Source organism: Dermacentor variabilis, chromosome 9 (genome assembly GCF_050947875.1).
Source record: "Dermacentor variabilis isolate Ectoservices chromosome 9, ASM5094787v1, whole genome shotgun sequence".
NCBI lineage: Eukaryota > Metazoa > Arthropoda > Arachnida > Ixodida > Ixodidae > Dermacentor > Dermacentor variabilis.
This window is the reverse complement of record NC_134576.1, coordinates 55,538,525-55,563,017: the sequence shown is the minus strand read 5'-3', so window position 1 is coordinate 55,563,017 and position 24,493 is coordinate 55,538,525. Positions and strand designations below refer to the sequence as shown.

General features: G+C 49.8%; 1 protein-coding gene across 1 annotated transcript in view; it reads right to left on the bottom strand.

Annotated features, from left to right (window-relative positions):
- Window positions 1-14,115: 14,115 nt before the first annotated feature.
- Window positions 14,116-24,493, bottom strand: part of LOC142592706 (uncharacterized) — an 85,360-nt gene continuing 74,982 nt past the window's right edge. The window contains exon 6 of the mRNA XM_075704289.1: window positions 14,116-22,985. Within this exon, the coding sequence (XP_075560404.1) occupies window positions 19,375-22,985 (3,611 nt within the window). The 3' untranslated portion in view covers window positions 14,116-19,374. The remainder of the gene's footprint in view (window positions 22,986-24,493) is intronic.

Below are 24,493 nucleotides of genomic sequence, written 5' to 3'. Positions count from 1 at the left end.
TCCCTGTTGCGTGCTTTCTTAATTTATAATTTGTTACATTGGGGGGGGGGGGGGGGGCATGCTGACAGAATCTCGCTCGCTGGGCTGAAGCAAGCTTGTGTGAGTATTAGATTAACAAAATTGTAGGTACAGTCAAATGCCTATATAGCAAAATGCTCGGGCACTGCGAAATCATTAGTCTTGCGGTTTGTTTTAAAGCACACAGCGCGTCCATAGCAGGCTGGGCAAGTTTAGCAAAAAGAAAATATTATTCATAATTGATTCAGAGTACGCTTAATCAAACTAGTCGGTAGGTTTCTTCCGTACACTTCGTTCAGAGGAATGTACAACTACTGTGGACCTTATGGCATCGAAGTTTACAGCACGCTTTGCGGCAAAGCCTAGGAGCGATGCAAGGTACAGCTGCACAACGTCGAGTGTCGCTATTGCCTACCTTGTCAAGATTCCTGGTTCATCTGTAGGCTCTTCATCACTGCTGCCTTCGTGGACCTTCTTCGCCTCTCTTTCTGTCTTTGATGGCCCAACCATGTCGTCCTTCATTATTTCAAAACAGGCCGTTACATCATCAACTGCGATGCATTCATTGGCCAAAACACCTGCTTCTGCGTTAAAATAGGTCGCATACAAGTTGAGCAATGCCTGGAGCTATGCAGCAGTACTTGCAACACTCACCGTCACGTGCGTTCGCTGTTCACATGTGAACTCTAAGGAGATGCTTTTGTTGTAAAGCGACAAATTGGACGTCGGGACACCTCAGTTCCTTCGTTGTACAGGCAGATTCGCTGTAATGATCGTCACAGTACGTATGAAAGATAGGAATTCGGCCCAGACATAAAGAACCCTTCACGATATAGGTGATTTTGTTGTAGCGGCGTTCGACTGTATTTCCCCTTCTGCGTTTTTTTTTTACCTGTTCTTCTGTTGTGTTGCCTGCATCTGTTCTGCTTTATTTGTTTCTTCCTTTTCCTGTTGAGCAAAAAGTTTTCCCCAACTGCAGCTGGCGAGGTGACGAAGCAGCGAAGGTGTGCGCCGTGGCTTGCCGTGGATGGGTGGAGCGGTGGCATCTTGGTGAATAAATGAATTATGACCCGCACATTGACCTTATGTCGGGTGTCGAATGGACTGACGGAAAACTGCGTGCGTGTGTTCCTTGTGCACGAACGAAACTTGAGTTCACGGCGTGCCTGTCACTTGTTTCGGAACACCATGCAAATATCTGTCCTTGAAAGTGATTAAACCATCTTTTTTACTCAGTCCTTGCAGAGGCCTTTCTTTGTCAGATGAATTGTGTTTTTGACAGTATGGTACATGACTTCATGGCCTCCTGGGTGGGTCATAAATAATTCGGAAGAGCGATAGTCAAAGCCTGCCGATAGGCGAGGACATGAAAGAAGTGAGGTTCCAGAATTGGGCACGCCAGCCCATACACAGTGTGTAGGCTTTCATGTTTCCAAAGTAAAAGTGAAACTCTTAACATAAAGGTGCCGTGCTGCCTTGCATATGTTTTATCGTGGTAAGTTTTGTTTTGATACAAGTTTATCAGTTAGGGCCCATGGTTACACATAATAAAAGTGGTCGATCGGCTCGCTTTCCTGTACGTCATTGTGCCTCGCATAGATTGATTATGCCCTGCCATGGCAACTTGCACTACATAGAACTGGTTAGAGAGCTTTGGAATTGTGGAGACAGTATCGTACAGATGTGTACCAGAATTTGTAAAGCAAGAACTGTGGTGGCGATGTCTTGCAGAGGTGTGTTGCAACAAAGCACATGGCACTTCCTTTACAAAAGCCCATTTATTGTAGATGTAGATATCTTTACACTTTTGTGCCCTTCAAAAACTTGTGCAGAGCAAAAAAAAAAAAATGGAAGGTGGTTAAACATTCTATTGATGAGCTAAGGCAATGCCTTCCCGAGGGAGCTGGGGTTGAGAATGGGGCAGAGTCGTTGCACACGGCACTCTATGCCGACCAGTCCTTGCGTGAAATGAGTGTGACTGCTTAATTCTTTTACGAGTTCAGTGTCACTGGAAAAAAATTCACGAACTATGACGATGCTCCCTCGTGCGAAAATTGAGCGTAGCTCTATTCACCCTTTTCGCGGAGCAGTTTGTTCTAGAGAAACGAGATGGCGCTATCGGCGGTACGGCGCACGTCGCCTCGGCGGCAGCGCGCGAATACGAAACCACCACCGCTTCCGCCTTGCTTCTGTGCGATCAGCTGTCGGAAATGCAACAGAGTTTTCGCTAACGCACTGTGCTCCAGTCATGCGGGATTGAATCATGTGGATTGAAGACGTGTGCTGTATTCGGCTGCAGAAAAATAGTGACTGGCATAATGAGGAATGGAATGAATCTGTGTAGCCAAGTTCGCGGACCGTCGCTGCAACTGTCCGTGCGTATTACCCGCACTTTGAGATGTACGGCTTTCTTCGAGGATGCAGAAACTTGCTCGTCGTTGTATCGCTTGCCTTCAAAGTGTTTCAGCCCCCGAACGTCGGCAAAATTGCACGTGAGTAGCGCCGATTCATGTCGGTACGTTTCGCGCACAGTATCTACACGCATCTACCTCGACTGGTACGAAATCTTACGTCCACAAGAGTAAGCGCATTACTAGCGATAATTTATCTTTGTTACAAGGTATCACAGTGTACAAAACGGCTACGTTTCAAGCCTTCCGCGCAGCAAGAACAAATCTGGGAACATTGCACACCCGCGAGCGATTAGGCAAACCGCATAGTGAGCGCACCAAGAAAACTTACTGAGCTATAAATGTGACAACCCGCTGCTTCAAAATATTTGCCAGATAAAAAACAAATAGCAAAGCAGACTATTTCTGATTCAATTCATGAGCTGAAAGTTTGGATAGCTTGGAATACATAATTCAGCCACGCCTTTAAAGCAAGCGCCATATACGCTGCGCGCACCGTTTGAACATGGCGTAATCAGCTGCCAAGGCGCTCTTGCATGTTGTCTCAAGCTGTGGCCAAAGCTTCGTGCCGTCCGCCCAGTCGCCGCCTACGACATCTCCCGAAACACGGGGTACGTTCGATTCGCCTGCACCACTTGAACCAGTTCACGAGGTGCTGCACCCTGCCATTCGTTTCAGCGGTGCAGCAACGGCGCCCGCAGAACCACGACGTTCATTTCAAAAGGTGCAGGAAAGGTGCAGGGCTGGTTCATGATTTTGCTGTACCCGCTCCACTGTCAGTGCCGACTTCGTGCAGGCATACAGGTGCGAAGCAGCGACGCAGCAGACGACGCAGAACACGGGCGCGAGCACCGTAAAAAGCCCGATTACACACGTGTGATGTGTCTACGCAAATGTAGTGTGTATTTACGCCCCAGAAACCGATCATACCTGCAGTTCAGGACCTCTCAAACTTACGCACTCCGTGCACATAGTCTGGCATAGCATAACGTCTACACTGCGTCTGCACCTTTGCATTCGTTTCGAGTGTTTCGCTGGGCCTGCACCTCCGGAATCGAGTTGCACAGTTTCTGAACTCATGAACCACCGTGATCTGGTTCACAGTGGTGCAGGCGAATCGAACAGACCCACAGGTTTGCGAAGCCGCACCGGCGTCGTACACGCCCATTGTAAACGCGGAAGCAGTTGAAGCAAGCATTTGGTCGCGTCACCACGTGATCAAACGTGCTAGCGCTCACGGGATCGCCGCAAAAAGGGCCAATACGTGTTTTTCATTTCGCGATATATCGGGTGGCGCGGACAATCTGCAAGGTAAATATATTGGTAGCGAAGCTTCCATGAAAGCCCATATGTTAGAAACGTGGCGGTTCTTCGGCGGATGGATGGATGTTATGAGCATTCCCATTGGAACGGGTCGGTGGGTTGTGTCTCCAAGCTCTTGCTATTATACTGCTTAATGTCCTACCTAGGTTACAAAAGAAAAAAAAAAGCCACAATGAATTCCCATATACACATTTTCTGGCTCCCTATTGTGAACTTCCTTTTTGTACGTCTCCGTTTTGTGTCGTTTACCTACTACCACCAATCTTCCTATCGCCTATTACTAGTCTTTATTGCGGACATGTTTACTTTCCCCCTGCTCTCGCTGAACTCAAGGGTTTCAAGGAGGCCAGTGGTGCCTAAATCAAGCGTTGGGCAGCTATCTTCACATTCTAATAAGACATGCTCCATCGTTTCCCTAGCTTCACCGCAGCAAGCACATGCTTCTTCCTTCTTATATCTCGCTCTCGCTTCGAAAAGTAATGAGTTTCCCTCTGAGTTATCATAAACTGTTTCTTTCCTGATTCCGTTTTGTCCTCTCAAGTAGTTACTCATGGCAGGTTTCTTTTCCATTACCGCCACCCATGAGATTATTTCAACTTCTCTGAATTTCCGCTTGACGTTCTTTGTTTCTGTGTTGCTCACTCTACAGGCCGCATATTTTCTTGTAATTAAGCTTCCTAGTTATTTTCTTCTACTGTGAATCAATGTTTTTTTTTCCTGTACAAATACCTGAACACTCGCCCAACCCATTTACTTTCTTCCATATTCCTCAGTCTTTCTGCATAATCAATTTTACTGTGAGCGTCCCTCACTTCAAAACTTGTCCAGCCCATACCACCCTGCAGAGCTTCATTTGTAGTCTTCCCTTGCGAGGCGCCCAATGCGAGGCGACCAACTGACCTTTGGTTCCCATCGAATCCTGATTTTAACGCTGATTTCAAGTAAACAACCCCATTTCCAAAAGTCCTGGAACCATTACCCCTTTCCACATATACCCCGGAGTACCTCGTACCTATTGTATCCCCATAGCGCTCTGTGCTTCATTATGGCTGCATTTCTCTTCCCCTTTACTGCTATTGTTTTTTCCTGTGTTTCCATATATCTATTGCCTTCGTTTATCCATATACCAAAGTATTAATATTTTTTTTACCCGAGGTAGTTCCTGGCCCTGTATTGCCACTGTCTGTTGGCTGTTTTCACTCAAAATTCAATGGAAACTGTATTTTCTAGTTAAATATCTCTCAAATGCTGCAGACAATCGTCGCCTAAGCCTTCCCCTTCCAGAATATCGCACAAGATGTTGCGGTCTACGTTGGTTCATGGCGCCATGTGTATGAGGAGGAACACTTCTGGAGGAAGAAAAAAAAAAGTGACGCTATATCCGTTAGAAACAGAAGTGACGTCATTTTGTTCTCATAGGTGCGAAATTTGTTTTGCTGGCCTGCCATTAGAGCTGCATATTCAAATAACCCGCCTGACTTGATGAATGTTTCGAGCTTTCAGCGCGGAAAGCGATGCAAGAAAAGGACAGCCGTACGCGGGTAGAAATCGCAACCCAGAACGTAGTTTGTTTGGAGGCCGACGAACGCTATAGGTGCAGAGTGCTGGTTCTATCGTTGGCCTGCACAGTCGCACGAAAAAACTAAAGTAAGCAATTATCTGGCGGTCGTAACTGACTACTTTCGACTGAACAGGTTGAGAAACGATGAAGCTACCCGCGTCACCGAATTCAGACAAACGTCGACAAGCAAAACAGCACAACGAGTGAGGGGGGCGTATTCTAACAGGTGAACTTTACGAGCGCGCCTTTCTGCACACTTCAAAAGCTGCATTGCTTTACAAGCGATAGCGGCCTTAACGATGGGCGCTAAAAAAAGATATTAATAAAGGGAAAATCAGACATGCACCCGTTCGTAGCACGGGCGGATGTCTGATTTTCCCTTTATTAATCACTTCTCTCCACCTTGCGGGTTTCCGCAGAACTACTACGTGAAAAAAGATATTTATTGATGATGATAAAATTGAGTTGTTGTTTTCTTTACTCGTCACGCATATATAAAATTCATTAGGAATCTTATTTTCGCTGAATGAATCTAACTGTGCCTCTCTTTAATTAAAAAAAACGATTTTTTCTTTCCCATTGTTTGTTCCCTCCAAACATAGTCGCGCTTCAAATCGCTGCTCCCATAACCACCCTTGCTGATGTTGGTGACAATTCGTTCTGAGCCGCTTTTCGCCCGAAGCTTCGCGAACCTATTTGCATCGACCTCGCAGTCTGTCATCTTGCGGGACGTTGCACACGGAGCGAGGTGTGGCGCTCAGGAGACCGCGAGAGGCAGCGCGTGGGCGCGATTCACAGCAGCCGTCGAAGGCGGGCCTACCCTGGCGCCATCTCGTAGCCGTCGTCACCGCATTACGCTTTCGCCATACCCTCCTACTCCGATTTCCACGTCATGGTTCCTTCCGCTGCAGCGGCCCTCTTTCGCTTTTCTTTTAAAGATAGTAGTTTTGAACTAAAAGGACGGTTCCTTCGGAGAGACATGCTGTCAGTTGTGGCGCCCGTGAGCTGACGGGTGTTACGTGGCAATTAGTCGCTAATTGGCAAAAAATACATTATCTTTCAAGCTTTTAGTTTGGGCGGGTCTCACCATAACTGGGGAAATTGACGCGAGTTCTCCGCACAAGCCATATATCAACATTCTGACCTAGAAAAGTGCGATTACCCGCGGAATCGTGGCAGGGCGAAATTCTGCTATCGGAGCGCGGGAAACCGAAACAAATTGGGAGGCTGCAGCGAGCGTCCTTCGAGACGACGTTCTGCTTGCGTCACTCGGCATCGGGCAGCCGAGTGACGCTGCAGCCTCCCAGTTTTGGTTTCGCGCTCTCTGATAACAGGTAATCGAACATACATGTGCACATGCATTATACGTGTTCCTTTTTTCACCAGCCGCGGAAATGAAGAAGGTAATACGATAAGACTATACGTAACGTAGGTAACTCCTACAGTAGAAAGCGAAGAATGCGTCGCAGTGTCGCGCTTCTTTCGTTATCGCTTGCCTATCTCCAGGTGTTCGATATAATAACATTAGAAATTTACATTAAGCTTCGCCGACTGTGTTTATTGTGTTTCGCGCGCCGGGACAGCGTGCGAACGAGACGGCGATTACGCGGCACAGTACAGTTACGCAGCTTAAGGAAGCCGTGCGCTGATCACGGAGCCCTTGCATTGCATGGGCGATAGATGAACAAAGCCGCTACAGACATTTAGCGAGCAACAACGTAAGTAACAAAGTTTAATAACGAGACAGAAAGCCGCATTTCGTGGTACACAACGGCCAACGATAATAATCTGACTGAACCGAACGGAACAAGCGCACGTTGTCTGCGAAAAAAAGAAAGGAGCCGCACCAATAAACTTTGAACATCTACGGCAAGATTCATTTCGTGCTCAAACCTACTATATATCTATCGTGTACGAGATGTGTCAGATATGTCGCGGTGCACGACTAGCAGCATTTTCCCACGTACTTGGCTTTACGTATTCTACTGCTTCACACTTGCGCATGCACGAAACGCGTGACTTGGCGCGCACACAGGTCGTTTACGTGAACCCGACAGAAGCGGGTCGGGTCGGCTTGTAGGGCTGGAACGTGCCTGTCGCGTTCCTGTATACTAAAGCCCCTCCGTCCACGCGCCAACCTGGTCGTCCAGAACGTGCGTAGAGAGTCTTTAAGGTGGACATTAGCCGGTCGGGCTGAACAAGCGTCGAGTCGGATTGAGTCGGAGGCCGAGCCTCGCGCGGGGCCACTGTGACGTCGCGATTTTTGTGCGTCGGCACCGGGAATACCATCAGGACAACGCCAAGACAAGCGCTGTACAGTACAACCTCATCGTAGCGTCAAGACCAATTAGGTTGAGCCGTTGCACACGGCAGAGGGAACCGGAAGCCCTGTTCGAACGTGTTTATGGCTCGGCTCGACGCTGTCTGCCGTCGTTGCCCAGACTCGTCGGGCTCGGTCAGCCCGATTTCTGACTCGACCCGCTCGCGTCGGCTTCATGTAAGCGTGGCCACGCTGCATGCGCGCTTTAAAATTTGTCATCTCAATTTAAGGGCCGTACGGCTTCTGTAGCAGCTGTACCGTGCTATTTCCATTTCTGCGATAGTGATGCACCCACGTAGAGCAAAATGTGTCACGGCGAATACAATATTGCCTCACTATTAAAGGACTGTACTGCCACGAAAATATTTCGAGTCCTTCAACTGTAAGTACCCTTGAAGGTGTATCCCAACGATGCGCGACTTCCTCGTCTCCACTAGCGTGCTGGAAACAACCCTGGGGGGTGTTGGCTGGAAGCTACACGGAGGGATGGCAAGGGGAAAGCCCCGCCCAGGAGTTGGACATTTTTGTTCCTCCTCCCCCTTTTTTTTACGACGCTGCTTCTGGTTCAGGCGCGCGGCGCCCTCTCGACGGGAAATCTATAGGGCACCTCGATACCAGGCTTGGTATCGGCGACGCTGCTATAGAGGCAGCTTAGGGGTTCATAACGCGGTGCAGCGCGACAGGACAAGGACAGGATTCTGACACAGCGCTTCTTCTTTGCCCTCGTCCTATCGCGTTGCACTGCGTTGTGAATCCCAACCAACTAAGCCCGCCAACGCACTTCAGGGAGACGGGCGCTCGGGCTGCCTCGCGCGGGAACTACGTCACCCACATAGGCCAATCAGAGCACGCAGTGGTCAGAGAGTCTCTCCACCGCTTCGCGCTGCAACTACGTCACCCACATAGGCCAATCAGAGCACGCAGTGGTCAGAGAGTCTCTCCATCGCTTCGCGCTGCAACTACGTCATCAACATAGGCCAATCAGAGCACGCGGTCGTCAGAGAGTCTCTCCACCGCTTCGCACTGGAACTACGTCACCCACATAGGCCAATCAGAGCAAGCAAGGGCCTGGCGATCGAGGAGGGCAATCGAGCGTCACTTTGTCACTGAAGTATTCACCATCTGTGGTGTTACAAGTTCAGTGTTATAAGAAGGCGTGAAGCTACCCTGCAGGCTACGGAAGATGTTTCCGGAAACACAAGGTGTCGACGCGTATGTAGGACATCGTGTGCGCATGTGTTTCCGCGACGTCGACCTAGCAGTCTACTTGTACTGCCATGCCTCATTTACGGAGCTCGTTTATATCACGGCAATGTTCCGAAATCAGGAAATATTTGCCATTGGCGGTCATCTTGCACCGAGCGCCTCACAACAGTATCCGTTATCAGCGCGACAAAGCACGGCGAGCGCCATGGCTCTAGGCGCGTGCATCGTTAGCGTATGGAAGGCAGGCGCCACGTCACCTACTACGGTCGCGTGCTTGTGTCGACGGTATCGAGATCTAAGACCGCACTTCTAGGTGAGTGAGATTTCGTTATCCCGACATTTGAGCGCCAGTTCGCCCGACTTCTGCTTGAAGTGCAGTTTTTCTCAGATTTCGTGTTCCGTGAAATTGTGTGGTTGACTGTACTTTCACTGATACCTGCGGGGGACTGAAAAACTTTAGCCCTATGCAATGAAAGGTGGTGATCGAGGAGCTCAATCGTACATGACTATTTTTCAACGTAAACCGCTTTCAGCACCACACACTTTTTCCACCCGTGCTGCGGGCCCATTACCCCTTCCCCGTAGGATGTAAAAAAAAAAAAAAATAGGCAGGGTCACTTGATTGCTTACGTGTGGAAATGCGAAATCATTAGAGTCCCTTTGGCAGAATGTTTTCGATTGATATTTTAGACATGCATTAAAGTTCTTTCTGCTGATTTGATGTGTGTGTGTTTGTGTATACGTTGGCCACACTCCGGTTCATTTCATATATACTCGTGACATGGCATCGAGAGTCCATCGCAGTAGAGACATCACCGATGAAAACCGAAGACCAAGTGACCCGCGGGTGGCTGCGCACTCATTTTATACACCCAACACGTGACGCCACCTCCTCCCCATTGGCTGCGCCGTCACGTGCTCAATGACGCACGCACTAGGAGTATCAGCCAGATGGCGGCGACGTGACGTGTGCAGTGACGCACGCACTAGGCCCTCCTCTGGTCAGCCAGAACCGTGACGTCGGGGAAGCGTGCTGCTCTCGCACCACGGAGAGGCGGGCTCGATTCCCACCCACGCCGAAATGTACGAAGTTTTCTTTTCAAAGCCGTTAATTTTCTTTGTTTCAAAGAAGCTCCCTGAGAAATTTGACGTCAGTCCGAGCATTTTTGACGTGTGTATACTCTCTGCACGGCCGGTTATTTTTGGTACCATCGCTCGGCCACGCCGCCGCCGCCGACGGATTTTCGCGCAACGTGGCATATAATGGTTTCGCATTGAGAGTTCTCCACCGCATGTAGTCATCATCTGACAGAAAATGGGTTCCAGCTGAGTGTTACTGGAGCTTACGGAAAATATGAAAGTCTGGGGGAGCCAAATATGGGCGCGTAGGGAGTGTGGAAGCAGTTCGAACCTACAGGACTCTGCCAGCTATTGCAATCGTAAACTTGCGCACCGGTGCGTTATCTTGGTGTAAACAAACACGCTTAAGCATTCGAAGCCGTTTCGCCTTGATGGCCAACCACAAACGTTTCACTTGGGCAGCAAAATATGCTCCGTTCATTTTAATAACATGCTGACTTGGGCTGCTTGGTACATGTCTGAAGATAACGAGTAACGGCGCTGGACAACGCGACATGACTGAGACAGACGAAGTGCTGATAACCGTTCACTGTTTCTGCCGTTCTCAGGCAAAATGAAGTAAACAACTATAAAAAGAAGAAACCATTACGTTACCATCTAACGAGACTGACGAATTTTAAGGCCAAAGCCTTAAGTGGCTCGTTGCAATGACTCATACCCGAAAAAACCGGCGTCTAGTCCAGTGAAGCAAAAAAAGATCATCATCAGGAATGGGTCGTACCTCCGTAAGCAAGCAAAGATGCAATGGATGAACATGAATAAAAAAAACGATAAAAAGAACGAAGGAAGGAAAGAACGAAGGAACCTTTAGGTAGTGCATTAGGTGCCCGCACGTGTCATTGAGGAGGTCGACCTACAACGCCATGCGTTTACTTCACACCGCAGCTTGTTCTGTCCGACCCATCCGATCGTATAACTTAATGCATTACCACGTGTGCAGCAGGTTTTCACCTTCACGTGTTACATGTGTGTAACGTGCTGCCGAACTCTTTTTTCGTTTCTGTTCTGGTTCGCTTTTAAAGTGAGAAAATACGGCGGCCCAGATAATGATGATTGCTCAAACTGTACAACGCATGCCGCTGCTTGCGTTTCATTGCCGATAGCACATACGGTTTCGCCGCACTGGGCGATAATACTCGTCCTATGCTGCGTGATATTTTAGCTTCCGTTTTCTTCGATTTTTGGTGCGCAAGCGCCAAATGGCCCAGTGAGCGAGGAAACCGGCGTCTGTCGCCTGTAGCAGTGAAACGGCAGGCGAATTCCCATTGGCTGCGACGCCAGGTCACGAGCGCTCCTCGACGGAGCAGATCGAACGAACGGGATCAGCTGCTGCCGCGAAAGCGCGCCAGGTGTTGCGTGAGGGGAGAGGGCGTGGCCGCGACGCCACGTCACCCTCGCTCTCGGAGGCCCGCGTTATACGCGCGTTCCTAGTCCGCGCCAGCTCTCGCCTGCGTTCTGACCGCGCGGCTTCGGCAAGGCCAAATCAAAACGCGCCAACGTCAGAACGCGCTCGCTTGCCCGCGAGAGGTTCGTAACCCGAAGGACCGCTCACTAGCGTTCAATTGCACATTAATGCTTTCGCATTCGCAACTCGTACGAAGTGCTTGGGTGTCCTCTGATTTTCTTACCTCGCTTTGAAGTAAGAGAGAACCAGAAGAGAAACGAAAAGGGGGGAGTCGCGCAGTGCGGTATAGAACCGGATGTGCGAGCCTGAATTGTGATGACTGGACGGCTTGGCGCGCACTATATAGCTTCAATAATGTTCTCCGCTGACCAAGGTTTCATTTGACGGCAGACGGTACCCCTCGCTCTTCGTGTGCCCGACGCGCTCGCCCTTCTCGGGGATACACGGTTCGTGGCGATCCAACCAGCATTGCCATGTAAGCGGAATGCTGTTGGCGTAAGATCAACATTTTGTCTGCGTGGGAAGTTTCGACCAGACGCACAGAGCCGCACGCCGTGCACTTCCCGGTGAACACGTCCCAACCCGCGGAGGCACGGCGCTGCCCATTCTTCGATATATCGAATGCACGTGCAGAAGGAGGTTCGATGTATGCGGTCATGATTAATAAGTTTTACGGATTTTTTTTAAAAGTTGCTTCTTGCAGTTAACACGATTCTAGTCCTTGAGCTGGATTATCTAGAGAGGCGGACAGTACCTGCACGAGAAACTGAAATGCATATTCAGCAGATTTTAAAAATATCACACTAATTCTTGATTAATCACTTTACGCCACATATGGCAATTCACGAATTGTAGCCGGTGAGTTAGCAAGCCGTATGCAATTGGAATTAATTTCTAGAACGGCATCAGTTTGGAGATGTGCGCCATTAAACTCGCCGTAAAAAGGCACTGTTGTTCCACTTACTTTTTTAACAAGACGCTCTTTCGTGAATTCAAGAAAGAAAGGTAACTGGAACGACCGCGTATTTCGTCTCACACATTGAGAAATATCTCGAAACTGGTGCCATCCTGAAAATTCATTTAAGTGGACACGGCTTGAAAACACCACTGCTACAATTCGTAAATTGCAATATGTGTGGCAAAGTGATCAGTTAAAATGTTAATTGGCGAATTTTGTTTATCTAACTGCAGATGTGTTTCGATTTCCCGTACCAATAATGTCCGCCTCTTCCAATAATCCAGATCAAGCACAAGAATGATGCTATCTGCCTAAGCGAATTTTTGAAAATTCTGTAAAACTTAAACAACCATTCCACTCTGTGAAGACGGAATGGCAGCGAAAGCACTTGGCTTTTCGTTTGAGAGCTTTGACTGTCGTCAGCTTTCGTTGCCATTCCACCTTCACAGAGTGGAACGGTTGTACATTTTTTTCTCTGTTTTTCTTTTTTTGTTTGTTTGTTTGGTTTTCTTTTTCATTATATTTTTTACCAACTTTTACTTTATACATATACACTGACGCTTCGACACCTAGGACCCACGCACGACAACCGTAGTTCAAGGGCGCGTCACAGGTCCCCGAGCCCATGGGGGTATGTGCCATTGAGCTTGGACCCTTTCTGCACTATCACCAGGATCGGCCCACATGATTTCTGTTGCCGGAGGCCGAAAAAAAAAACTACGGAAGGTTAGTCGCATACAGCTTTCTCTGTCAAAAATTATCACCCTTTATATGGGAACACAATGCTCCTGCTGTAACGACTACACGTATTGTTATAAAGAGCACCCGCAGTAGCGGTGTAGTGGCTTTGACACTGCCCAGGGTGCGGGCTCAAATCTCGCCGCGGCGACGGAATTTCGATGGGGGCGAAATGCCAAAATGCCCGTGCATATGATGCACGTTAAAGGACCCTAGGTGACCAAATTACCCTGTAGTCCCCACTACGGTGCGCCCCATAGCCATATCGCGGATTCGGCACTTAAAGCTGCAGATTGTTTTTTTTTTTTAACAAAAGAAGGCCGGTCCGTGGTTCTGCGTATCGAGAAGCAGATTATGCCAGACAACCTAAAGCTCTCTAGTCGTTACGGGATCGGGGATGGATTTTTGAGGCGACCGATCGAACGCCACTGGCATTGTTCAAGCAGCTGCGCGATCGAGGGGGCATTTTCACGAGGTCGCGTTGGGGAAGTCTGCAATGTTGCACAAGATACTGCGAAAATGTGGCATTACTGTACACCTCTTGCAGCTGCATGCTTAGGCTGTTATTATGACCACCGTAAAATTAACCTATAGCTCAGCGCTGCCGCAATTTCCTGTAAGCATATTCTTAAGGCTGCAAAGCAATCTACCAAATATCAGTAGTTGACACCGACAGCGTCAGTATTCTAATGCAAGTCACATAGCTTATGACACGTTCAGAGCACATCAAATTTCGGTTCGACATTAAGTACTCCTGAGTGGGACTTGCTTTTGTCATTTTTCTTCCAAGTGCTGGTGAAGAGAAAGCAATTCTGCATTGCGCAAAAAAAAAGTAAACAAACGTGATTGAGAACACTGTCACGCTTCCTAGCTTTGTACTCGCAGTAGAGCGGCGAGCCTCGATTGTCACACTTGCAACTTCGTATTTTGGCATCATGCACAGTGCTACAAGCAGTGTACTAGTGAAGCAATCACACGCATGCATGCCTGTTCTGTTAGGCACTAGAAATCCAGTCAGCAAAACGACAGCACATGTACTTGTCATCTTTTTGTTTATTGTCACTGGGAAACAACAACACAACCGACACCGCATTCTGTAAGTGGCTGCACACTTTCGCACGGACGGATCACTCCACATCTTCGCTTGTGTTCAGCCGCATTAAAGCAGCACATTTTCAACAATCATAGCAACGTTTCTCTTATGCGGGTAGTTGTTACCTCTAATAATAATAATAATAAAAAGCATCTGGGCAACTTAGCTTCGGCAATGTGCAGTGGCAACTTGTTGAAGCTGCCTTTCACATTCCAGCTTTCTGACTAGATCTATAGTGTATGGAAGCTAGGGCAAAGCAAACAAACAAAAATAATAATCGTTTGAACAAGAAAAGAACAGAGACACTTCCTCAACATATTTCACGTAGCACCATGCCAATTCTTGGCGTTCAACTCTGGGCTTCTTAGCGACAATATGTCTACCAGCTTTCAATATTGCAACAAAGGAAAGAGTCTTCTCTGACACAAAATAAATTATAAGCATAAGGGATACTGAAGTGAGAACGGTCTGCACTATAAAGAGCTTCGTGCTGATGCTCCTATTCGGGTATACCGAAATGCTTGCACAAAAGCGTACAGGAGCCAAGATTCAGGATATTGTTTGGTCGCCATAGGTAACACAGCAGTAATGTCAAGATGCATTACGACAGTGTGACATATTTTTCAACAGCAACAGAGGAATCTTTAGTTTGAGCGATGGCGCTGCCTTTTTTGTTGTTGTTGATAACCATTTCAGTATTCCCATTTCAGATGCAAAAGAATTCACAGAAAGCATCTGCACACAAAGAAGAGTACTGTCAAGTCACATGTTTACAGAATGCCCTGTTTTAATAGCTAACTTTACGAGCAAATACTTCAGACTCATTGCGAAGAAAGTTTCTCGCACAATTCACAGCACCTTCATTTGCACTTGGGACAGTTATGGAAGAGAGCTAACATGGAATTCTCATTTGGAAGCAGCAGAAAAAAAACTATCTTCTGTTAGAAATTCAGCATTGCACAGTCATCTAACAGCTTCAACACAAGGAAAGTTTAGAACATGCATTATAAACCACAATCTGATTGTCACACACTGATTCCACAATGTTTTACATTGATGATCAGGAAAAACAAGTAACATTAACAGTTGTAAAGCTTTGATATGTTACATATAACAGGTTCTGAGCATTTTGGTTGCCTAGCTGGAATTGTTATATTTCAATGTAAGGTCCAAGTGCATGTTCTCGAACACCCTTTTTGCTTCAAGCTGAGTAAAGCGAAGATTTTTCTCATAGCATTTGTCTACTTAGAAACCTTTGTTTTCTGGGGAAAAAAGAAGGTAGAAACGCCTCTGCAGGAGGCATATAAGCTTTTCTTTTAAATTTCATTTGTCAAGACATATTTCTAACAGTTATTAAGTGAAACAACATTGACATGGTAAGCGCTAACAAAGAAAGCTCATTCACAATGCACAGGACAGTTTTCTTTAAATAACACCAGCTCATCAAAAAAGCGGCATTTTCCATGCAGGTGTTGTATATTCATAAAAAAATATCTGTTATAAAAACAAGAGATAACAGTGAACAGGTTAGGGAGTTGCACAATATTTCCTGTACAACAGCGCAAGAACAGCTGCTGGTCACCACAATTGCAAATACATCAACATTCAACATGGCAAAGAGAACCTTGAAGTCATGCCAATCTCATCTGGATGTAATCCTTCACGACAAGGTTGCGTGATTGGCTGATGATTTACGTATGCTAGCGTTTCCCAAACCATGGGATGCATCATCTCCCAGGGGGCGCCCCAGATCTCCTGGGGCGGGGTGAAGAGAGGCCGTGAAAGCTCACCATTATTGTGAACTGTAAATTTTAGTTATATAACAGAGATCGCATAGCGAACATGGCGGGTATAAGTGTAGACTTGTAGTGTGCATCTACAATGAGTGAGACCCCCATCTGGTGATGCTATGTTCAACTACTAAAGTCGGCAGGATATTTATTGCAATGATCAGCTGTGCTTCACTCATCCGCTGGCGTGAGCATGCCAGCCCCAGCAGAGTCGTCTCGAAGATATTCGTGCTTTCTTTTTTCAATGAGAAAAAGTGATGTCTCCCGCTTTACATCGGCGCTGCAGTCGAATCTCGATTTAACGAAATCCACTATAAAACGAACCTTTCTTTTTTCGACGTTAGTTTAGTCGAAACCGCATAATTTTTTTTTCTGAGATTAAGCGAATTTGGTTCCACAATTTCGATTTAATGGATACGCATACATGCACGTAAGGCCTAGGTGACAAGTAAGAAAGAAAAGGTCGTCCGACAGAATTAGCTCTCCCGCGTTCACGTGTAAACGACACCGGCGAGTGGCCAAAAAACACCGCCCTTCGGGCGCAGGACGGATTAATGACGGAAAGCGCCGATGTGGCCACTTGCCCTGTCTGTGTACGAAAACCGAGCTTGGCGAGCGCCATTTGTGCTCTCGGATGTGCTCTTAACCCGCAATGTGCGATTCTAGAGTGCTCAACAGCCAAACGCGTCAGCGGACGGTCGGTACCTCAAGCAGGAGTGAGCTTTGAGCGCCTCGGCTATGACGAAATCGGAACGGTCGCGTTGTCTCGGTCTTGCCGAGAACTATGGTGCGTTATTCGTTCAAAGGTAAATGAGGAAGCAGTTACCCGACCTTGGGCTTTGCATATAATCGAGGAAACGTGGATGTATCTGCTCGGGGTGAAAGTAAAAGACGGCTGGAAGATTCGCAGCGGAGAGGTATAGAATGAAAGAATAGAATGAAAGAATAGCGTTGGTCTTTAGGGCAATAGGTTTAATGTTACGCCATTAACACGAACCACGGGTCTTAAGGGCCGGAACGATAAACATAACGAGCTTGAATCCCTCTCCGCTAATCCATTTCGAATGGGATGCTCATAAAATCGAGCCCTTCAGTAAATATTGGCCTCGCAAATCAATATGCCATTAAAATAAAGGAATACAAGTCAATGACAGCACGGAGAAGGAAAGAATCTAGAAAAAAGTATGACGTCCCGGCGCCAGCCTTTCCGAGCCAACTCTCCGTCCCAAGCCGTCCCCATCACTTTGTCCTCTCTCATATGCGTCCAGAAGTTGAGCCCAACACACAACGCTGCATGCGCTTGGCGAACTTGGTCTAGTGTATAGTTGGTTCCCGGTAGGTTTTAGTCGATGCGCTCTGGTTCGAGGTGTTCTTTGCCACTCGCTCTGTGGATATTTTGTTTCGGCACACTTGTGCAACTTCGCTCATTCGATGAAACGTACGCATTTATCATATATTTGTTGGAACGTACGGCAGATGTAGAGACGACACGTTAGTGGCAACTACCCACTCTGGGGATTGACCAAGAACCGGGTAGTTCAACATAAAATCAGAAAAAAAATTATATGAATGATTGTAAACAAATTTTTAGAAGAGGTAGAGCGGCAACCACACGTTGCTGCTGCACCCGTTGTCTTCTCGGTAGCGCGCGGCGCTGGAAGACACTCAAACCTACCGCGACATGATCACGTTCTGCGCCTACTTCTTTACGGCTTCCAATTTTATCACGTGACGCTCCCTCCCGGCTTTTCATTTCCTCCATGAATGACGTCATAGAAGAGCGTCGGCGGGTCGTGACACTAACACACGTACACACTGTCGCCACCTGACGGCGGCTACGTAGGCACCTTCTGCCTGAAGCTTTTCTCTCGACGCGACCTCTGCCACACGCTGGTGCTTTTCAATTCGCAATTATTGTGTCGAATTTATTCGGGATTCGGTTCATAAATGTTCACTAAGAAGACGATAGCAACCACGTCTGTTCTAAGAACCTACGAGAATTCTTTACCGATGATGCACGGAAAATTCGAAGTAACGAAATTCGCGATTTAACGAAGTTTCTCGTTCCAAGAACGACTTCGTTATATCATGGCTGGACGTGTTCACTAGTTAGAGTTGCCTGTTGTATACTGTGGTAACCTCAAATGTATATTCATATTACCAAGTACTATAGAGGACAATCGTCTCGTTTATTATCTAAAGTCTGAACTTGCAATTTGAAAGCATGAATGAGTTATGACGCATCATGCATTTCCTATACTGCTCGCCCTAAAAAATCTTGAGGACTTTGCCAAAGGTGCATAAATATTTAACACTAGTCACCTTCATAAGAGCTCCTAGTGATAGATGTGTTAAATACTATCTGTACTTAACATAACGCAACACTGCTTTTCCCCAAATATTTCCAACTGATGCTGAAGCCTAAATTTCTGAAGAGTCTTCTCGAAAATGGTTTAAGAAAATAGTAAATTATGCGCTCTAATTTCGACATGCTTATGAAAACGCATGCGAAAGAAATCTGCACTACAGGTGCAAAGCCCAAAATGGGTATAAATGAGCTTCAACCTACAAATCAGATGCATTCAGGGACTCGGTGACTGACATGAGAGTTTGAGCATTACAAACATTGCAGGCACGAAAGCAGATATGTATGCAATGTAAGTGGATGTTTGCTTCTGCGCAAATTAACAATAGTGCATAACCTAACAAAGCTTGCACACTGCAAGACAGCACTGTAACGATGCGCATTATCGCTCATTAAAAAAAACATGATCGTTGTGCTGCTGAACACCACATTATGACAACTTTGTTGATGGCAGAAATGAAGCATTTTGATATCAAAGTACAAAAGTTTTTCTGCTCACATATCCGAGCCAGTGCAGAATGCCATTCGCATGAAATATTTCTCATAAATGACCAGCATGCCACCGATTGATAAAAAAGAAAAGAACATGACTGTGTTAGGGCGTACCAACAGCGCACGCCACATCAGCATATCATGACACGGAGTCTGCGAGCACGGATTCACCCTGGGGCGATGCGTAACTGCTAGGTGCAAGCTCTAAATGCGTCGCTCTTCGCACTCACACATTGCTTTGGTACAAAAACACAACTATTTTGTTCGCTTTCCCTAAGTTTAAGGGAGCCCTCTTGGACCTGGTGCATTGAGCTCCAGTCACAGCAGCTAGAGGCCATTACATGGTCCAGCATTGGTTCCCAGCCACAGTATGCCGAAAACTGCGTGCACAGACCGAATGTCGGTCCAAGAGGAGAGCAGGAAAGAAAAAAAAAAAGAAAGACTAGCGCTTCTGTGAGCAGCTTGCATTGCCTCGTGCGCCACGCAACGCCATGCGACACTATGCGGGAGCAGCTCCCACCAATTAAATTAACACACACGCCATGCTCAAGTTCCTAGGACGGAGGCCCATCACTTTCGAGGCTATCAAAGTCCCTGGACTCCACCCTGTTGCAGCGGTGGTTGCTGCCGTTTCCGCTGGAGCCCGGAATGCCCGCGTCGTCGTCGAAGCCGAGGTCCCACAAGTGGCCGTGCCGGCTAGCTTGCTGGGGCGCAAGCGACAACGGAGCGGCCCCCGCGGTTCTGGCGACAGACCGGCTTCTAGGCTCTCGGACGTGGTTGTCCCACAGGCTTCGAGACTTCCTCAGGAGCGCGGCGTCGTCCCGGTCCCTGAGCTCCTGGCTCCAGAGGCCCGAGTACTCTGTGTCCCAAAGCGCGGAGCGGCGCCTGGCGGCCGCCCTGGGGTCGTCGTGGAAGCGCGGGTAGAAGCTTTTCCGGTGGATCCGCTCCTGGACGCTCTCTTCTCCTGGACTGCGCGAGCCGGGGCTGGGCACGCTGGCGTCGCTCGTCCTCCGCTCTACCGAAATGGGGATGATTTTGGGCCGCTGTTGCGTGCTGGGCGGCGCGGGCTCCTTAGCAGAGTTAGTGTCCATGCAGCATGCAGGTGTCTCGGGCGGGGCAAGGCTCGATCCGGCCGCAGGCTTACCTCGCTCGGCCTGCGCTGGGCGGTCCGGGGGCTCGCCGCCCCGCCTCGGGCTCACTTCGCGCGCCAGGGAGCCGCTGCGCTGCGACAGCAGGCTTCGGAGTCCGCGCGTCTGCAGCGCTTCCAGCAGCGACGAGTCGGCGCCTGGAGAGTCGCCCTCGTCTCGGCGCTCGTCCTGCGGCCAGAGGCCACACTCGGTGCGCGCCGTGGTCGGCGGCGTGGTGATGACGATGTGCGCGTTCGGGTTGCTGCTCCGGTTGTTGATGGACACCTGCATCCGGACCAGGGGCCTGCGGCCGCCGCCGCGCTCGTTGACGCTCAGGGAGCGGCTGCAGGGCGCGCCCGGCGGCGCCGTCCTGTTGCTCTCGACGCTGATCTCGCTCTGGTAGACGGGTCGGCTTTCCTCGCCCAGGTTGAACTTGTCGCTCTGCGAGCGGTTGTACTTTTGTTGGCACCGCGGGGCGCCTTCGTCGCCGCGCGACTGCTGCGGGTCGGCGTTGTCGTTGGACAGGTGCAGCCACTTTTCGACTCGGTGTCGCGTTCCTTCCGGGTCCTGGTGGACGCCCCAGAAGTCGGGGTTGCCAGCGCCGCGGTCCAGCGACGTGCCGCGGTCGCCGTGGTGACGTCCGGGCAGGTCCTGAAACCTGTTCCTGCGCAACGTGCCGAAGAGCGACGCCCTGTCGACGGGGTCCCAGACTCCCGACGACCGCTTGGAGAAGGGATCTCCGCCCATGGCGCGGGTGTGCGGCGTTCCGGGCTCGCTTCCGGTCGCTTTCGACGGCTTGTCGACCACGAACCGAAGCAGGGTCTCCCTCTGGGGTCGAGAGGACTGCGACGACGGCTCCTTGGCGGACCTCGAGAATGGGGAGGTGGACGCGGGCAGGAAGCTCTTCCAGTGGTTGCGGAAGTCGCGACTCATGTTGCGCATGAACTGGAACAGAGCTTGCGGATGTGAGTTGTCGAAGTGCAGGTCGAAGTCGTCTTCGTCCGAGGAGTCCCTGTCGGTCGACGTCGACACCTGACCGCCACCGCCGCCGCCGCGTCTGCCCCATTCGCGGGCCCGCTTCTCGGGCGTCCGCTCCCGCCGGAACGTCTCCATGCCGGTGAACGGGTCCGCGCCGCGAAACAGGGAGCCCTTGTTCAGCTTCTTGATCGAGCTCTTCATTCGCATGAGGTTACCGAACGGACTCGAGGTGCGCCAGTCGGGGAACATGTCGTTGAAGATGTCGGTCGACTCGGACGAGCTGCCGCTGGCCGACCGCGGTACCGTCAGTTCGTCCTTGGGCGGCGGGCCCGGAGTGCGCACCACCTCTTCGTCCACGCTGGTCGCGTTGCTCGGCCTGCGCGTGATCTTGGTCTTCTTCTCCACGGTCGTCCACGAGCCGTCCGACTTTGGCTGCGCGTAGACGCGGCCACTCTCCGTGATGCACGTGCCGTCCTTGCCGAACGTGAACTTCTTGTAGCTGCGCACGGGCGAGTCCGCGGCCAGCCTGGCGTGCTCGTCCGCGGAGGAACCTTCGGGAGACGGTCTTCTCGGCGGGCCGTCCGGTTCGGGAATTTCCTCTTCCGGCGTGCCCGGAGTCGCGTTGTCCCACAGGGCCGAAGACTGCTTCTGCTCTTGCTCGGCTTTCTTCCGGTTACTGAGTGTGATCTCCGCCGTGCTCTGGAGAACGTTGTCTACTTCCGGTTCCTTACTGCCCTCTTCCGTGGACAGCTCGCGTTGCGGCTTGGACGCGCTCCTGCGCAGGATGCCCCTGGAAGCTGCCGCGTCTCGCTTCCTCTCCACGGACGGCGACTTGTCGGACTGAGCTTCGCTCGCGGCTGCGGGGAACGCGATGTCCTCCCTTTCCCTGGGGCTGGCGCTGAGCGGACTCTTACTCTTGGGCCGTTTAGGCACGGGAATGACTCTCTTGTGTCCCACTTTCTCCGGTGCGGCGGGCTCTTCCGCCGCTGCGGCAGTCGGCTCCGTAGTAACGAGACTGGGCGGTTCTACGGCGGCCGACTTCGGCGTCTGCGGGAGTGGCGGTTTCTTGGTGTCCTTGAACTTTGGAGACGCCGAATTCGTCGCCGGCGACGCCTGCGAGCTCAGGCACTTTGGAATGACTATCTTGCCGGGGCAGCGCACTCCCGAGCCTCGTCGCGCCAGCACCGGCGCCACCGACGGTGGCTGCTCCTCGGCGGCGGTCTCGGCTGTCCCAGCAGGGGCGGCAACGGCGATCGCTTCCGCCGGCGTCGTCATGTCCTTGGGCGCCTCGTCGGCCTGCACGGCTGGTTTGTCCGCTTCGTCCTTCCGGGGCGGCTGTTCCTCTCGTTTCGGGGCCGCTTCGCTGTTGGCCGTCGCCTCCCCCTGCTCCATCGGTCTCTCCGCGCTTTCGGGGGCTTCCGTGGCTTCCTGGACGCCCCCGTCGTCCTGTCGAGCCGGCGCCGCTGCGTCGTCGTTCTCCTTCGCACCGGATTCGTCTCGAACCTCGCTCTCGGCGGGCGGTTTCTGCGGCTGCTCGTCGTCGAACTCCTCGTCGTCGTGCACGAACGGTCCTCCCAGGAGCCCCACGCTGGACCTCCTCGAGGAGTCGGACGTGCGCACCTTCTTGTTCTTGTGGGAGACGCTCGACATCCTCATCAGGCTGCCGCCGTCGGTGGAACACTGGCGCTTGATGTTCTGGCTCTCGAGCTCGGCGGCCAGCGCGGCCGGTATGAAGTCGGCCGAGTCGTCGTTCTTGAGCGCCTCCTCCTGTTCGGCCGCCGCCACCACCGCCGGCTGGAAGTCGAAGCTGTCGCTCTTCTCTGCGCCGTCCGGCGGGTTCGCCGCCTTGTCGAACGCCGCTTCTTCGGGCGTCGGCGAGGCCGGCGCCAGCGCCAGCAGCAGGTCCAGCCGCACGGGCGTCAGGTTGGACATGTCTTCGGCGAGCTGCAGCAAGGAATGGTCGAAGCCCTGGTTGACCCAGCGGTCCTGGCATATGTCGATGACCGTCGCTCGCTTGGCGGGGTCCACGGTCAGGAGGCGACGGATCAGCCCCGACGCGTCTGCGCAGTAGAGGAAAGAGGGGGGGGGAGGGGGAGACAATGTGAATTTTATTTATTTATTTATTTATTTATTTCGTACTGCCAGCCTGTTTTATAGGCCCTAGGCAGGAGTGGGATATACATAAAGGGTTTAACAACCTAATAACATGTGAAACACAAGAAAAAAAAGGAAAAAAGTAAAAAAAGAAGAGGAAGAAAAGGGCGCAAACAAGCAAAGCGTCACCTAGTTACAATGGAAAAAAAAGAACAAACAACAATAAACAACAATATCAAAAATTCTGCAATACAGCACATATTTGCACAATGGCTTATGCACAAAAAAAGTAAGGGTTCCCTTAACATGATATGATCTGTATCACATAGTATATGGAATAGGACAGAGATCGTGGGGAACGTTTCGGGTCATAGATTAATGAGAGCGTGCACAAAGGACGATAAGGTTGAGCTTTGAAGAACGTTTTCAGGCAGGGCGTTCCAGTCATGGATGGTTTGGGGGAAAAACGACTGCTTAAATAAAGTGGTATCGTGCGAATACTCGTCTAACCTGAATGAATGTGATGAACGCGTTGGGCGCCGGCTACAAGGGGTAATATACAATTTTTTATTTAGCTTTACATGCTCCCGATGAATTAAATATAGCGTTTTGAGCCTATCTCGATACCGTCTTACCTCTAGGGTTTCCAGGTTTGCCTCCTGTAAAAGAGCGCTAACTGATGTATGACGGCGGTAGGAATTAAAAATAAACCTGACTGATTTCCGCTGTATCATTTCAATAATATTTATGCTTGCTTGGGTGTAAGGGTCCCAGACAGGAGTAGCGTACTCTAACTAACAATGGTCTGATGAAAGTCTTGTATGCTAATAATTTTATATTACTTGTAGATAGCCAAGGTCCTCCTCAGGTATCCGAGCTTCTTCATGGCTTTTTTTTAAATGCGAGCTACATGGCTATTCTACCTAAGGTCCGACGTAATTACTAAACCAAGGTATTTGTATTCAGTAACAGAGGATAAGTTATGGCCATTAATGCTGCATACAAAGGGTAACGGCTTCTTTTTGCATGTAATTATCATTGAGACTGTTTTTCTTAGGTTAATGCTCATTTGCCACTCTAAGCACCATGTGGCTATTGCTGATAAAGATGAATTTAGGATCGTCTAATCTGCCTCGCTGTGAATCTCATGATAAAGTATGCGGAGTACTACTCCTTCCTGTGCAGTCCAGGGTGTATATGACTCATTTAGTTAAACCGCTCGCTCATTCGCGCTCAGATTTCACCCAGATGTAGCATTTTGCAGTGAGTTTGGTTTAATACCGTTACTTTCTCCACTTCGTTCAGTTAACTTCACAGTAAATAAAAGAATGGGTGTCGTCTGTGGCTGCTCCACATAGAACGTATCGACGCCACCGTTCGGCCGCAGCGGAAACGAACGCCGCCGCAGCTGGCACCCCACCCTGTGACTAATTAAGGCCAAAACTATCAAACATACGCCCCCAGGCGTCGTTTT